At 56.1% G+C, this 16,453-nt stretch overlaps 1 protein-coding gene across 1 annotated transcript; it reads left to right on the plus strand.

The window, feature by feature from the left end:
* The first annotated feature begins 5,978 nt into the window (after window positions 1–5,978).
* LHX1 (LIM homeobox 1) lies at window positions 5,979–13,072 on the plus strand. Its single transcript, XM_032280770.1, has 5 exons — window positions 5,979–6,867; window positions 8,794–9,020; window positions 9,117–9,394; window positions 10,689–10,854; window positions 11,219–13,072. The coding sequence occupies exons 1-5, from the start codon at window positions 6,698–6,700 to the stop codon at window positions 11,596–11,598; spliced, it is 1,221 nt and encodes a 406-aa protein (XP_032136661.1). The 5' UTR covers window positions 5,979–6,697; the 3' UTR covers window positions 11,599–13,072.
* The last annotated feature ends 3,381 nt before the right edge of the window (window positions 13,073–16,453 follow it).

The raw sequence follows: 16,453 nt of genomic DNA on the forward strand, positions 1-16,453 counted from the left end.
ACATGCCCACCTTCCTGCCTCTCACACACTTGGTGCTCCTTCCCACAGTGCATAGAGCCCACCTTTCCCTTTCCCGCCTTTGTCCCTGGAGGCCTCGCTCTTGCCAGGTGGCAACTGCACCCCTCTGTGCTTCTGTGTCTCTCAACCCAAGTCTGAAAGAAGGGGGTGCAGGATCTGGGCTCCTAGGGGGAACAACAGGGGAGGAGGAGCTTTGGTATGGCAGCGGGGTGAGAAATGTCCCAGGAGCAGGGGCACCTTTCAGCTTCTGAAACTGATCTCCCCAGGTGGAGGGCAGTAGAAGGGCTTCAGTGTGTGACCACAGCACCCTAACCTGAGGAGATCTTTATTAATGCTGCCCAAAACCTGGAAGGGGAAAAGAAGGCAGCAACATCTATGGAACGCTGCCCAAAAGTGGGGGTTGGGGTAGGGCTTAGAGCTGCCAAGTCCAGAAAAAATCCCAGTCCCAAAAGTCGTTAGCTTTGGGGTTCTCTCTCTCTCTGTCTCCCCCCACTTGATCTCTCTCCAGATATCAGCAGTGACCACCGCCATTAGGTAAGGGGAGAGAGTCAATTAGTGAGAGGATTAATTGCTGTGAGGCACGAGCCCCGTTTGTCTTCCTTACTGGGTGTGAGTGTGTTCAGACAGAGGAACACGGGCACGAACCCAAATACACATTGTTGTCACGCCGTCTTAGACGTTTTATTTATTTGTTGGATTCCTGCCCAGAGCCGCTTTTCCACGGGCGCAGTCTCCCACCAAACACGCTGCCTCCTTCCTTCCGCACGCGCGCCTGTCCCAAAGCCGCACACCCCCAGACCCACGGGACGCCCCCTCCGTGCCTACAGGGCCCTCGGCCCCCCGTGCCGGCCGCCTTCTTCGTGGCTGGGTCTCTCTCTGGGTCTCTTTTCTGTTTTTTTCCTTCACTCCTCCCCGCATTTCCGTGACCAGATGTTTCCTTCCTTTATCCGCGCCTGCTTTTCCACACTCCATCTCATCTTTTCCCTGGTTTTCTGCCTTTATTTTCTTTTCTTGTCCCTCTCTCCTCACTTCTACCTCTGTCTCTCTCTTCTGTTCTTCAGCTCAGCCTCTCCCTCTCGAGATTATCCACGTCCAGTCTTTGCTCCGTAGCGCGGAGCTGACTCGCATCTGGGATCTCCACGCTTGACCTAGCTCTTCCGCCCGCTTCCCCTCAACAGTTCCCCTCCCCACCCCACGCCCAGCGCTCGTGGGAAGCCCGAGTTGTTTACCCAGGCCGGGCACACACCGTGACGCCCTGGGCTGCCGGATGCTGCCCTTTCCCGGTCCGGCGGTCCCTGCTCCCCCTTAACCTGCCCAAGCCCCCCTTGCTTAGAAAACAGGGCCAGGCGCAAAGTGCACACTGGAGGAAGGTGCCAAGCCCCACCCCCACAACTTCTCACCTTAAATAGTGCGATGACCTAGGGACCTCGGGCAAGCTCCCTACCTTGGGCTTCCTGGCCTGGAAAGTGGAGATGGTACCCTTCTCTTCCACGCCTCCTCCCCACCACCTTGCTATAGGGCTCAGGGGAGACAGTGATACAAACTGTAAATAGTAGATCATTTCCATGAGAGAGTGATAGGTGAAATTAAGGCCATCTAAGTCCGGAGAGAACTACAGGGAAAGGAGAGGAGGGAGACTTTGGTGCTCAGATCCGAGTGACCCCATCCACGCGGTTCCCTGCGTTGCATTACCTCGGCCTCACTGAGTCTGGGCAAAGTTTGCGTGGCCTCTGGGACTGGCAGAGTCCCGGGGTGCTCCGGGCTGGCTCCTTCCTCCCTCCTCGGGGACGGCGTAGCTGGGTGTGTACTCAGCATGGGGTAACCTCCTGGAGCCGGCTCCGCCCCAGGCACCTCCCTTCGCGGTCTCATCACTCTTTTCTGGGCCTTGGGCTGGGTCTAGAGCAGAAGGGAGAGGAGGGAAATGGCTAGGGGCAGCCACCACCCTCGGGATCTATAGCAGCCAAGGGTGACTGAGCCGGCTTGGTCCAGTTCGAGCGTCAATCCGAAACCTTAGGGGGTGGGGGGCGGGGAAGGAAAGGAGGTGGAAGTTCGAGAGGGGCACCTTCAGGCTCTCCAAACTGCAGGGCAGCTGGGGAGGGCTGACAGAACCCTCTCCAGCTTGGGTTCTGACCAGGGTCCCTCTGGGGCTGATCGTCAAGGAGCTTCTCAAGAAGAGAAACCTGGACTATGAAAGCCACCTCTTAGGCCCTCTGGGGCCGTATTAGGGGGTGCCTGGGAGGAGAGTGGAAAGGACTGTGCAATCACTGAGCTATCAGTGAAAATGACCCCTTCAGCATCTGGTCCAGAATGTACCGGTCCAGGGCCGTGTAAGTGGCTCTGGGGCTGTGGGACTTGGAGGACGTTGGGTAGGAATGCGCTTGTGTAGTTGAGGATGCAGACAGTAAGTGTGGCCGCGAAGATGAGGGGGAAGGTCGGTGCTCTTCGCTGAACGGACATCGGCTTAAATGCAGAGCTGAGCTGAGCGGCCTCGGAGATGGCGAATTGAGAAAGCCTGGTCAGTTTTCTCTCCATGTACCTGCGACCGATTGTGTTTTAAAATAAAAGCTCAATGGAAACGAAAACAAAACAAAACCCACGATTAGTCTAATGTGCTGTCCCTGTGGAGGAGTTAAATCTGGACTCCAAACCTAGAATCAGGAGCCCAGAGGCGCACTCTGCGTAGCGCTCCCAGACCCCTTGTAGACGCCAGGGTTGGCTTCTGCGGACCTGCTTACTGAGCCATCTGGACAACAGGACGAACAGAGCCTGACGCCCTAGAGCGAGCGTCCTGTGCTAACCCTCAACTCCCCTGCCTCGCTGGTCTGCCTGTGGGGAGGGGCCTTCTTTCCCCAACACTTAGGTCCCAAGGTTCTTGCACCCCCAAATGGATGGGGCAACCCCCTCCTACCCACCGGAGGGAGGTGACAGGCCTTGGGTTGAGGAAAGGCCGGCAGCCGGGTTCAGCTGTCGTCCGGTAGGTCCCACTGACCGCCCCACACTCCACTGCGACCCTTCTGCTTTGCATGAGAAGGAGCCCAGCTGGGGCGGGGGCGGAGGCGAGCCACCTGGGACTGGGGCTACTATAGGTTCCAGAAAGGGGCGGTTGGGTCCAAGGCGCTGGCGGCGAGAACCAGGACAGCTGCGGGGACCGGGAGAGAGTGAGGACAACCAGGCTGGATGAGACCCCTCCCGCAGGCCTCACGCAGCGCAGCAGGCTGGGAGGCGCCTGGGGGTCCGGGAGGAGGAAGTGAAGACCCGGTGCCACACGGCTTCTTTTGGTGTTTCCGGGGATGCCCGTTTCCTACCTATTGCCGGTCGGCTTCCGCCGGGAAGTGCCGGGTCCGCAGGAGGAGCGCGAAGCCTAGTCCGAGCCCGCGGAGCCCGCCCGCTAGGTCGGAGAACCGCCTTCTCCGTCCTCTGCCCTGCCCTGCACCGGAACCTGGGAGAGACCCGCGGAGACTGGCGGCGCGCGGGAGCTGACTAGTCCCCTGTGTCCCTCCGGCCCGCAGCTGGGCGCCCACAAGTGGTGTGGAGAAGGCGTTAGGGTCCCGGCACCCAGGGGTCAGGGCAGAACGCCAACGAGTCGCACTGCGGGTCTCTGCGGCTTCGGTTTCCAGTGACTTGGTGACGCCGGCGGCAAGGCGGGGGCTGCCTGTGGGCCTTGGGGTTGCTGGGCGGTGCGGGCGGAGTCAGGAAAGGGGCGTTGGCAGAGCCCTAAAACCCCACGGTCCCTCGGAGCGCAAGCCAGATTCGCTGTAGCAGCTTCCCGGTTCGTCCGAAGAGGGTATTCCATCTGCACAGCGAGACTCCCTGCCAGACCGGGCTCATTGCGACTGCGCTTCCTCGAGCATTTCCCCGGTTTCAGCCTCCGTCTGGTCTGCGCACCGCGAGTGGGGTCCAAAGGCCGGTTCCACAATACCAGCCAGCTCCGGAGGGACGCCCACTCTCCTTGCCCTCCATGTTCTGGCCAAATGCGCTTTCTTAGCACCCCCTCCCCCGAAACCCCAAAATGGGGAGCAAAAGTGGGACCGCCCAGCCCAACCACCTTCAGACTCCACTTCAGGAGAAATCCTGGTTAAGCCCACACAGAACAGGTGTGGTCGAAACAGAATTTGGGGTTTGACTTGAGTGCTCCGAAGAACTAGAGTAACTCTTCCAGACGAAGGCACTCTAGACCAGGATCTGTCCGCCACCTCTGAGCAAATGCACACCCAGGGGCGGCGGTCCGGAGTTCCCAGCCAGAGCGGGATTGGGGAGTTTCGGGTTCACCGAGGAGTGAAGTATGGAGGGTGTGGTCTGCTGTTCTCTGGGGAAGTCGGTGCTAACCCGAAGCCTGGACAGGGAAGGACTAGGAAGCCGGGCACACGCTGCACATAAACTGCACGCCCATCTACTGTAGCCTCTTCCTGGCGTCCCGGCACCCCCTTCCGCCTCTCCTCTTCCCACCACCACGACCGCCAACCCCGGCCGCCGCTGGATCCCCCGGTTTCCCGCAGAGTCGTTTGTTTTTGTACGTTAGAGGTGTCTCCGGATCACAGTTTTCTCACAACTTTCTCGCCAAGATTGCAACTCCTTGCCCGAGGCGCTTCCCTGTCCACTCCTTCCCCCAAGCCAGCGCCGCGCCTCCGGTCTCCCCGCCCCCAGCAGGAAACCGCCCGAATCAACTTTGCGAGAGTGCTCTGCGGGAGGGAGACCTTCAGCTTGCCCAGGACTCAGACCCTGTGGACTTTGGATGGATTGGGGGAGGGGGCACAGAAAGAAGGACGGGAGGAGGGAGATTCCGCTGCTAATCGCCCCCTCCCCCTCCAAAGATGTGCGCTGTGCCTGGGACAAACTTCCAGGTCAAGAAAGTAAAGGGGGACAATGCCAACGGCCGCTGAATCGCAAAGCCCACCTGTGCAGCGCAGCCACCTGGGATTCCGGATCTTGCTACACCCCAGCCTTCCACAAGCCTCCGTCTTGGACTATCCCCACTCTGCAGCAGAACTCGGACCTCTGCCTGCGCATGATTCCCTGTCGCTTTCTGTCCCTCCCAACGAAACCGACGCCTTACCGGAGCAGGAGGGCTTCCAGGCACGGTGCTGCCCGCTGTCCGCGCCGCGCGGGGCCGCGGGTGCCGCCGCCACTGATCCTCTAAACGCGGTCTCCGCGCACTCTCCCGGGCCGGGGGATGCAGAATGGTTTACAGAGGGACCGCGAGGCGCTGATTGGTCGCAGGCCGCAGTGACGTCGGCGGGCGCTGCATTAAGGCGAGGGGGCTTCCAGAGCTCAGCCAACAGCCAGGAGCAGTGACCGAGCCGCCGGAGCTGGGGTGAGACGCGCCGGGGCGGCGACTGGGCCAGGAGGCCAGGGACTGAGGGACGCGCGCCCAGGGAGGGCCAGCAACTAGCCGCGGCCCGGGCGGCGATAGCAGCAGTCCGCACCGAGCCGTTCCAGCCGCCGGCCTACAGTAGCTGCTGCGCCGGGACATTTTTTTAAAAAGCTCTCCAAGCTGCCCCTCTCCTCCCCGACTCCTCCTGCTGCAAAAGAAAAACAAAAAAAGGAAGGAGGCTAGAAAGGAAACCCAGATTTGCCACCACAACGAAAAAAAGAAGGGGAACAGGAAAAGGACAGAAAGTCGAGCGACTGTGGGGTTAGACGGAGGCAGCCGGAGCGTGGGCCGAGCGATGCGGGGCTGCGCGCCCAGGCGGCCGCGAGCTGTGACTGGAGCCACGATGCACGGCCAGGCGCGGTGAGAAGCCAGCCCGTAGTGCCTCCCGAAGGAGCCCGGGCGCAGGGAGGGTCGCCCTGAGCATACGGAGGCCTCCAGGCAGGCCAAGGGCCGAGGTGACTGGGCTGGGGCGGTAGGGAAGGAGCGAGTGCGCCTGGCTGCCTCCGCCCGGAGTCGTCCCTCTCTGTTTTCGATTGACACAAACACATCTCCAATAGCGGGGAACCCTAAGCAACAACAGCAAGCAACACCAAGATCTTCCTCCTACCGTCCTCTCTCTCCCTCCCCTCCGCGGTCTGCCCTCGCCCCCTCCCCTAGGTCCAGCGTGGGCCCTCGGCGCGCCCGGACCCGCAGCGCGATGCCGGCAGTTTAGGATCCAAAGCTTCTCTGCTCCTTTTGTTCTTTTCCTTTTTTTAAAAGAGGGGGGAAATCCCAGTGGTGGGCAGCCTGGCACGCACACACTCGCCCTCACACCCCGACAAAAGCAGATGCACTTTGACTTCTGACACCTCTACCTCAAGCCCGGGAGAACTCAGAGGCGCTTTCCTCGCAACCCGAGCTCGCCGAGTCGTCTTCTTCTTCTTCGTCTCCGTTTTTATTTATTTATTTCCGTTCCCGCCGCTGGTCTCGGTGACCTTCACTCCTCCGCGTGCTCTGGGCAGAAGGGTCGGATTCTCGGCCGCCTGAGACTTCTTTTTCTCGCCCCGGGAGCTGAGGCGGCGCCGCTCCGCCCCGGGGCCCTGGGACTCCCCGGCTGCACACTCCACCAAGGCGCTCCCAGCCCCCGATCAGCCTCGTTTCCTTCCCCCTACTTTGATTTCCTGGTGCGGGTTTTGGCTTGTACGGCCGAGTGTGTCTCCTCTTTTTGGAGAGGTTGGGGAGCTCGTGCCGGTTGTCTTCAGGAGTCATCCCCTGGGCTCTACTTTGCCCCTCTCTCTCTCTGGGCCTCATCAGACCAAAGCAAAGACCATGGTTCACTGTGCCGGCTGCAAAAGGCCCATCCTGGACCGCTTTCTCTTGAACGTGCTGGACAGGGCCTGGCACGTCAAGTGCGTCCAGTGCTGTGAATGTAAATGCAACCTGACCGAGAAGTGCTTCTCCAGGGAAGGCAAACTCTACTGCAAGAACGACTTCTTCCGGTGAGTACTTCCCTCCCACGCCTCTGCTGCTGCCTCCCCGCGGGCCCTTCCCGGCCAGCTTCGGATCAGAGGTTAGCGTGGCCTCGCAGCCCAGTTAGGAGCTGCTTCTAGAGAGGGCAGCCAAGTCCCGCGGGCGCCCGCCTCTCCGCCAGCTGGCGCGCTGGGAGCCCGGGACGCGGCCCTGCTTGCATCCTGGAAACTATGGATCTGGGTTTGGCTGCACGTGCCTAGGAAGAAAGGGTCTGAGCCTGCCTTGGCCCAGAAGCCCCTTCAAGCTTGGAAGAGACAGGGCAGCCTCGGGCGTCGTAGCCCGGACTGCTGTCTTTCCCCGAGCCAAGCTCTGCAGCAACTGCATTCTCCAGGCCTTCGGGGTTGTTTGCCTTCCAGGCTGAGCCCAGGTTCGCTCCCAGCCACTACCTTTTCCGACCCTGAGCGGTCTTGGCGGGAAGCGCGGAACCTTTTGCGTGGAGTGTCTGCCCAGTCCGCGGCAGGAAAGAACTTGGCCTTAAGGCAGATCCTGCACGCCTGGGGGTCTTCCCCAACCCCGGACCTGCCTCCGAATGCAGACCTGGGCAAATAGCTGCACTGTAGCCTGCGAAGCATCCGTAGTTTTTTCCTGCTTCCCTGGCTGCCGAAGTTGGCGGGTGGTTCGGCTTCAGCCCCAGGCGACTCCGACTCCCGCGAGCTCCGCTCAATAGCCCTCCTAGGAACTGCCAGCCACAGCCAGCACCCTCCTTGCTGAAACATGGGGGAAAGCCGAGACCCCCAGCTTGCTGGTGGGGAGACTTCTCCCTACTCCCCTTATCCGTTTAGCATTTTAATTATATTGTGTTACACTCACAATTTTGCTGCTCTATCCACACAAACACACAAGTCAGCAGAGAAGAACAGGCGCAAATGCAAATTGTAATTTCACCCAAAGGATGTGAAATCTCGCAGTTTATTCAGCTGACTTGGGGTTTCTGCTTTTCTGAGTTTGTGATCATAGTTCAAATCAGGGAGCAGGGATGAAGAGGAATTCAAAGCCACTCAGAGCGCCAAGGCGCCCTGTCCCCAGTGCCGTTCCAGGACTCGTGGCTGGGGTTGGGCTGCATGGACCGTGGAGCAAAGCTTCGTGCTCGCTGGTGTTTCGGGAGAACGCATGGGCTGACCCTCTGAGCCTCCGCGGGCTGCTCCGGGTTTCCTCTGCAATGACTGGATCATAGCGGGAGGGTGGCAAACCGTACTCGTAGTACCTGCTGCCAGTGGGTCCCTGAGGCCTGGCTTCCACAACCCGCGGCAGGGCGCCCAGAGCCAGCTCCCGCGCCTCCCGCTTTCGCCAACTTGCCCCGCTTGAGGCAAGCGCGTGTCGGCGGGAGGGCTCTAAGGACCCTACGGCCACGGCCACGGCGGGGGTGGGGGGCGCGGGCTTTCCGCGGCTATGTTTGTTTACCCACAGCGGGACTAGACCTCACCAACCCCGCGTACGCGGGTCCTTTTGCGATGAAAGAGAGAAAAGCGGTGCTTCGGGCACGTTTATATGGAGCTCTAATTAGAATTCGACTTTTCTGAATCTAATCGGAAAATAAGTGTCCCCTGTTCCCCTCCTCATGGGTCACTGCCTTGCCACCTTCTTTAGACGATGCTTCTTTCCTCTGGGATGAGGCTGGGAGTGAGGCTGGGGCTTGCGGGGCAGCTTGGGCCCCTGGCTGTAACCGCTTGTATCTGCTCCCTGACTTTTCCCTGGTGCCACTCTCTCTCCTGCTGCCTCCTCACCTGTTTAATCGGAATTCTGCCATTCTTTCTCTCTCTCTCTTCCCTTCTTTCCCCGCTCCATTCCTCCTCTCCTACTTCCTCTACTTTGGACATCTTTCCCCTCTCTGGCGATCATCTTTCTCCCCGTCTGTCTCCCCTTGCCCCTGGCTGACACCCCCCCTGCCCTCGCAGGTGTTTCGGTACCAAATGCGCGGGCTGCGCGCAGGGCATCTCCCCTAGCGACCTGGTGCGGAGAGCGCGGAGCAAAGTGTTTCACCTGAACTGCTTCACCTGCATGATGTGTAACAAGCAGCTCTCCACCGGCGAGGAGCTCTACATCATCGATGAGAATAAGTTCGTCTGCAAAGAGGATTACCTAAGTAACAGCAGTGTTGCCAAAGAGAACAGCCTCCACTCGGGTGAGGCTCCAATTCCCGACTGGCTAGGGCAGGCGGGTCCTGGGGGAGGAAGGCTCGCCAAGGCCCCGGGCTCACCTGTCCCTTCCCTCTTCTCAGCCACCACCGGCAGTGACCCCAGTTTGTCTCCGGATTCCCAAGACCCGTCGCAGGACGACGCCAAGGACTCGGAGAGCGCCAACGTATCAGACAAGGAAGGGGGTAGCAACGAGAATGACGACCAGAACCTGGGCGCCAAGCGGCGGGGACCGCGCACCACCATCAAAGCCAAGCAGTTGGAGACGCTGAAGGCCGCCTTCGCTGCTACACCCAAGCCCACCCGCCACATCCGCGAGCAGCTGGCGCAGGAGACCGGCCTCAACATGCGCGTCATTCAGGTCAGGCCCCAGCACGCCTCTCCATCCCACAGAGGCCCACACTACCACTCTGGGCACCCAGGCCGAGCCTATGAGGGCCCAGAATCCAGAGAGAAGTGAGAGATGGAGTCTGGAGGTGGGGTGTCTAGACACATCCCGACCCTGCTGCACCTGTGAAATGCCTGATGCCCTCCAGTATCTAGAAAGCCTTCTTCCCAGCCCAACAGAGATGATAGTGGCAGTGGAGGGGGAGGGGCGGGAGCTCAGCCAGAGGCTGTTGAACATTCAGGAGAGAGCTGGGACCTCTCTTTCTGCACATACCCCACCCCAACCTCGGGTTTGGAAGGGTCAGAGAAGTCCCAGTGTCCACCAGAGTCAATCGGTTCTTCTGCCTTCTGCACAAAGTGAACTCCTTCTAACTCCAACTTTGTGATCACTTGCTCCAATTAGACAAGCCCCAGATCAGGGACTTCCCCTCCAAAGAGAGGTGGTTCCACCGAGAATCAGCCCTGCTTCAAGCAGTTTGGAGTGAAATGGGGAGGAGAGGCCTCCTGGAGGCAGCTGGGCCTGTGGGTGGAAAGGAGGCAAGACTGCTGAACCTCCAGGCTGGAGGGAGTCTCTGGCTCAGTGCTAGGTGTCCGGTTCACTGGGCCTGGATGCCCTGCGTGGGTGTGGGTGGATGTGCCAGCCTGGGAGGCTAACTGTGCACATGCACATGTGTGCAGGCGGAAGGCCCTGAGTCCTACAGGAGACTGAGAACCTGTGCATGAATGAGAAGTTGTGTGTCTGTGTCAGTATTGGCAAGAGGCTGCGGATAAGTATGTTCGGCACTGTGAGATGTGCATGGGTGTGACAAGGAGATTGTGGGTTTTGGTATCACAGGCTGTTTCTGTGTCTTACACGGTTGGGGGGAGGGTTGCTGCAAGAGACCGTGAAATGGAAGCTCGGTGTGTGTCTGACATTATTTTGGAGAGATGTAGTGTCTCTGTGTGTACAGCCCCGGAGAAGCTGTAACTGTGATAGTGTGACTGTTAGAAAAACCCCAGCTATACCACAACTGCCCCCCCCCTCCAGACAGGGCAGCCTGTCCAGGTCCTCCTGTGGGATTCCTGCTCACCATTGGCTCAGGGCCCGCCCTGAGTGGTCCTAGTCAGAGATCGCACTGTCACCACTACCCTATACACTACACCGACACACACACACACGGAATCAGTCAGCCGGGCGGTAGAGAGGGAGAGGTGCTGGCTAGGCAGGGAGGGCCCCGGGATCGGGGGATGGAGTCTCGGTGGCCTCATGCCGCCGCCCTGTGCTGTAGGTCTGGTTCCAGAACCGGCGCTCCAAGGAGCGGAGGATGAAGCAGCTGAGCGCGCTGGGCGCCCGGCGCCACGCCTTCTTCCGCAGTCCGCGCCGGATGCGGCCGCTGGTGGACCGCCTGGAGCCGGGCGAGCTCATCCCCAACGGCCCCTTCTCCTTCTATGGAGGTGGGTGTGCGCCGACTGGCGGGGCGCGGCCCGGTCGGGGCGGGCTTCGCAGGAAGCGGGTGGCGGCGCGGGGGCCACTGGAGAGTCGGGGCGAGTAGGGCGAAGGATGGGAGTAAATCAAGGGGAGGCGGCGGGACCGAGGGCCCAATTCCTGGCCTTGAAGGACGGGGGTGGCTAGTAAGGGGCAGCTCCGGAGCTTGCGCCCAGTCTCCTCCCTGCAACCAGGCTCGCGGGGGCGCTCCGCGGTCGGCGAGTTCCCCGAATGGCCTTCCCCAGCCCGCTCGAGGGCGCGCCTTCCTCCCTTGTGCTCCCGCCCGCCGCCTGCCCGGCCCTGACGTCCTGCTCCCTCCCCGTCGCTCCGCAGATTACCAGAGCGAGTACTATGGGCCCGGGGGCAACTACGACTTCTTCCCGCAAGGCCCCCCGTCCTCGCAGGCCCAGACGCCAGTGGACCTACCCTTCGTGCCGTCGTCTGGGCCGTCCGGGACGCCCCTGGGTGGCCTGGAGCACCCGCTGCCGGGCCACCACCCGTCGAGCGAGGCGCAGCGGTTCACCGACATCCTGGCGCACCCACCCGGGGACTCGCCCAGCCCCGAGCCCAGCCTGCCCGGGCCTCTGCACTCCATGTCGGCCGAGGTCTTTGGGCCCAGCCCTCCCTTCTCGTCGCTATCGGTCAACGGTGGGGCAAGCTACGGGAACCACCTGTCCCATCCCCCCGAAATGAACGAGGCGGCAGTGTGGTAGCGGGGTCTCGTACGGTCCGTGGAGTTCGTGGTTGTACAGAAATGAACCTTTATTTAAGAAAAATAGAAAAAAGAAAAAAACATAAAAAGCAAGTCCCCACCCCCTTCCTCCAGCCTCGAGAACCTTTCTCCTTCTGGGGAGACCAGATGGAAAAGGGGGACAAGAAATAGGATCCAAATCGGCCTCGAGGTGGGACTAAGATCCACGCACTGGCTGCCGAGGTGCAGAACTGGGGCTCCCCAAGGGAAACGCAGACCTCTCCCTACCTCCCACCTGGACCCGGATCCGTGGACAGACCCCGAGGGCGAGGGCGTGTGCGCCCGGAAGGCGGGCGGCGAAAAGACGCCCATGGCAGCCATTGGTGATGCCAGGAGCCGTGGGGAGGGAGGCCGTGAGCGCAGCCGGGTGAGGGACGTGAAGCGGCCGAGGGCGCTCCCCGGCCAGCCAGGAGGGTTCTAGCTCTGGGACAGCCCTCATTAGTGTTGTCTCAGAGCTCAACAACAGTGACGACAAACTCTTACAGCTTCAGAAACGCCGACCTGCCGTGCATCAGGTGGGACTATATATATATATATTATTTTTGTCTATCTGGATTTTTGGTTTTTGGTTTTGCCAAAATTGCAAGATTCTAAATGTAAAGCCCTCAGTATCAACTCTTCTACCTTCACAAAACTACACACACACACATACACACATACACGGACACACTAGATAGGATGGTCTCCCGCCAGACCGCTCAGTAAAATGACTTGAACATCAGCTATACAAGAACAATATTCTACCTTTACACACACACACAAATTTTTAAAAAGACTATTGAACTAAAAACAGTCAACTGTTTACGTATAATGTTAAATTCAGGAGTTCAGTGTTTTACTAATATATCCTGTTTTGAAACCTCTTGTTCGAAAACAAAATGTTTTGAGCAATCAACCAAAATTGTTCCTTTTCTTTTCCTGTAGATGTTCTGACAGATTTGCAGGGCTTTCGGCTCACTGTGCTAGTATGTAAAAAGGTGTTGTTTACACGAGGCAAAGAGAAAACATGCTATTCAGACAGTTGCCAAATAGAATAATTATAGCACAAATACTGTAAAGGTGCCTGGCACCAGCAACCGGAGAAAGTGTTTAAAAAAAAAAAAGTGTTACAAGGTTTAAAAAAAAAAAACATCTTTGCTAATTTTTTGTCCTGTTGAACATTCATGGAATTGTTAATATGACTTATATAGACCCACACAGGTTTTATTTTTGTGTCTTTAAAATAAAAGTCCAAAATATTTAAATTTTATGGTCAAATATGCAGTCAACAGCTGCTACTTTTTTCTTTATATATTAAATTTCTCATATGTCTTTTATTGTTCTAATAAACCTAAGCTTGTGTGACCTCCAGTGCATATTAGACCATTCACTGTATGAAAGAAAACATGTTGAATAAATTTGTGAGTTTTTAATAAAAATAGAAAATCTGATGTTTAGATAATTGGTGTGTTATTTGATGTTTTCAAAGGGGAGCCCTGATAGGGAGCTGAAGAGGTCCTCAGAAGCCAGGTGGAAAAGAGAGGCAGGATTGGGGTGATATATCTGTTTTTGCCTTGGCTGTGGCTGAATCCTTTTGCTAATGCCAGCCAAGCTTTTCTATGTGGCTTCCTGCTGTTATTAGCTACAGATTTGCATTCTGTGGATTTAACTGACACCATTGAAGAGATTTTTGCTGATAAGTTAATATAGAATTTGAAATAGAAATCAAATCCATGGCTAAAAAATGAGTGGTCCAGGTCTGTGATTAGGCATGAGATCTAAGGCATTCCCTCTTTCACTCTCCCTGCACATGCAAAACTGGGCTTGTGAATATCAGATACTTGTAAATACATAGTTAGAGGTGGTCCTTTTCAGTTTCAATTCATTTCCCATAGATAATCCGGCTTACTAATTTGGTGGTTTGAAAGATAATGTAAAGGCTTTCTAATTTGGTGGTTTGAAAGGTAATGTAAAATGAATGTGTAGTACAGCTAGAAATGAAATACTTTAATCCTTTCACAGAACTGATATGAAATTGTTGTTTTATAGTATTTGTTACCTTTGAAGTTCCCCAGAAAGAAAACTATTTTGCCTGGCACAAGATACATATTTTTTCTCTGAAAGATGAACAACAACAACAAAAAAACGAATATAGAAATCAAATTTCAACTGGGAATTGCCATAGGTTCTAGAAGTAGCTCAATTCTTTCCAGTCCTTCCCTAGACTTGGAAGAAATTTGAATATTTTATCTACTATGAAATATTCTTATGGATGTGTGTGTTTTAATATCAGATGCTATTAAGAGTTCCAGAATTTCCTTTCCATATCACCTAGATTTCACCCTGGATTATTTATTTTCTTATTTAAAAAGTCAAAGGTTTGACATTAAATTGTATATAATTTCCAGTGCTGTTTTCAAATTTTGTTAAGACACAGCCAAGTTTATCTTTCTTGCAGAGAGAGCTTTAAAATAAGCAACATTTCACTGCATCCATATGATGGCTTATCTAATGGGGGAGGAGGCTATCGGGAGGAATCTGGCAATGTTCTTTCAAAAATAAAAATTTATAAAATACAGAAAAGACTCTGGAAACTCCTAGCCTCTGCATGCAGTACATTTCTTTATTTGCTTTATATGCAATCACTGGATCGGCTTGTTTTTACCTTTTTAGCATTTATATACATTAAATCATAGCTAACTTATTCATTATAGACGCTACTCCCTAGCCCCCTTTAAAGACAATCATTTAACTGAACTGGGCGCATTGGGAAGCTGCATTTTCCTATCAAGGCTGCTGAATTATTTAGCAGCTTTATTGTGGAATCGGGGTATTTAATAAGAAGCGTTTCCGAGTTGAGCACACGATGTGGATTCGATTCTTCTAACTCGGTGGCAGTGGCGCAGTCTCTCCACTCGGCGCGGGATTCTGAATCCTGGCGAAAACCCGAACAGGTGGCAATGCTCAGCAGTCAAATTTGGAGCCGAAGGCTCTGAGGAGGAGGCCTGAAAATGTCAGGGCCTGTTCCCCTCCCCATCAGTGGTGTGCTGCCCCTCTGGCCCCAAGGTGCGGGGAGGCGCGGCACCATCCCTAGGCGGAGCTCCCGGGGGAGGCGCAGCAGGAGGGAAGCGCCACTGCAGTCCCCTCTAGCCTAGAAGAGCAGCCTGGTTTCTCCCTGCGGCCATCTTAAAGCACCACCTCTGTGCCTCCTGCCACCTGCCTTCAGGGTTCCAGCAGCGGGGAGCCCCCGTCTGCTCTGGCAAGGGAGCTGAAGCTCACCCACCCAACTTCTCTGGGCTGGCTACCGCTGGGGAGCTGCATCCGGTGAGGCACTTGGGCAAGTGTTACCCATGGAGAGCCAGGACAGGCATTGCCAGGGGCTGGGACCTGAGGGTGGACAGCATCTGAGGAGGGGCAAGTGGGAACTTGGTTTTCCTAAACTCTTGAAACTCCTGGTCAAGCGAGCAGACAGTTGTTTGGGACAACTGGAAGGTGTCACTCCTGCCCATCATCTGCTGTGCCTAATCACCTGCCACTTTGCAGCCCTCAGAGAGCAGGCAGAGGGACTGTGGACTGGGTGTCCCAACGCCTTCTCTGGAGAAGGCTGTTCTGTTGGGGAACTGCTCGCCCTTATTCTCTTCTCCCTGTTCCTCTCATCTCTAGAGCAGTCAGGGGTTGAAACTCCTTGCCACAGTCCACTCTCCATCTCCTACCCTAGCAAGAAGCCCTTCCTACACCATCTCAAGACACTGGAATTCAGGTAGGGAGGGGCCCCCAGAGGGAGTATTTGAGAGTTTGCTCCCCTGTCCCGCGCCTCAACTACTCTCAGTTGCATCTTAATTCCTAGAATTATTTCCTCTTCCCTCCACTTCTGGAGTCCTCTTTCTACCTTCAGTATAAGCCCAGGCAAGCATTTTGGGGGATGTGTGTGACAGTAGGACAGTCTCGATTCCTTGCTAAAATGGCTTCTGAAGTCAGTAGGGACCAGGACAGGGAAGGGAGAGTAAGTAAACAGGTCTATGGCATTTTCTGCAGAGTATTTGCCCAGCAGAGCCCCCAAATTGGCCAGCAGTGTCCTGTTTGCATGACAGCTTAGAGGTGGTCTCTGCACTGCTTCACCTCCCTTTCTCTCTTCTTCCTTCTCTTTACCTTGAAGGCCAGGTTTCTAAGCATTATAAGCGCCCAAAATAGCAAGGGAAGAGGAATGCAAGAGATAGTTTCTTAAATGTGGGGTTTGAAGCCCAAGGCAATAGCACCTCACCCAGGCCCAAGGAGCACACTTTTGCTCAGGAGGCCCAGATGCAGGCACAAGACTGCAATTAGAGGAAAACAAGAAACTGTCCTCCTAGGCTGAGTTCTCTTATGAATGGTGAAAAGCAGTTTTCTTCTCCTGAGTCCCCTGCCTAGCCTGGCATTCTTTTCCTTCCATATCTGAGGGCGTTTACCCTCAGTCAGGTTCTCCTTCCCCTCTGCAGCCCTGGCTGTCTTCATTCTTCAAGAGCCACTTTACAGGGACATGGAGCAGGCTCCACTAAAGTGGTGTCCTCTCATTGCTCTTGACCCTGAGGGCATATGATGATTGTGAAAGTCAGGAATCCTCTCTTCCCTTGGTTTCCATGGGAGACAGTGGGAAGCTGAGTGTTCCCCGGTTGTTCAGCTGTGGGATCCAACTGGCCTGGGCTGTACCCAAGAAAGGGGACTACCAGAGTGCACCACTAACGTCTCTTTTCTGGATCCTTTTGAGGTAGATTCTGTTTAGAGGGTTCTAAGTCTCCACAGGCAACATACAACAGATACCCTAAGAATAGACCACTTTGTACTCACACTTATCCCTTATT

This window comes from Sapajus apella, unplaced genomic scaffold (assembly GCF_009761245.1).
Source record: "Sapajus apella isolate SASKATOON/1434 unplaced genomic scaffold, GSC_monkey_1.0 scaffold12, whole genome shotgun sequence".
Classification (NCBI taxonomy): domain Eukaryota; kingdom Metazoa; phylum Chordata; class Mammalia; order Primates; family Cebidae; genus Sapajus; species Sapajus apella.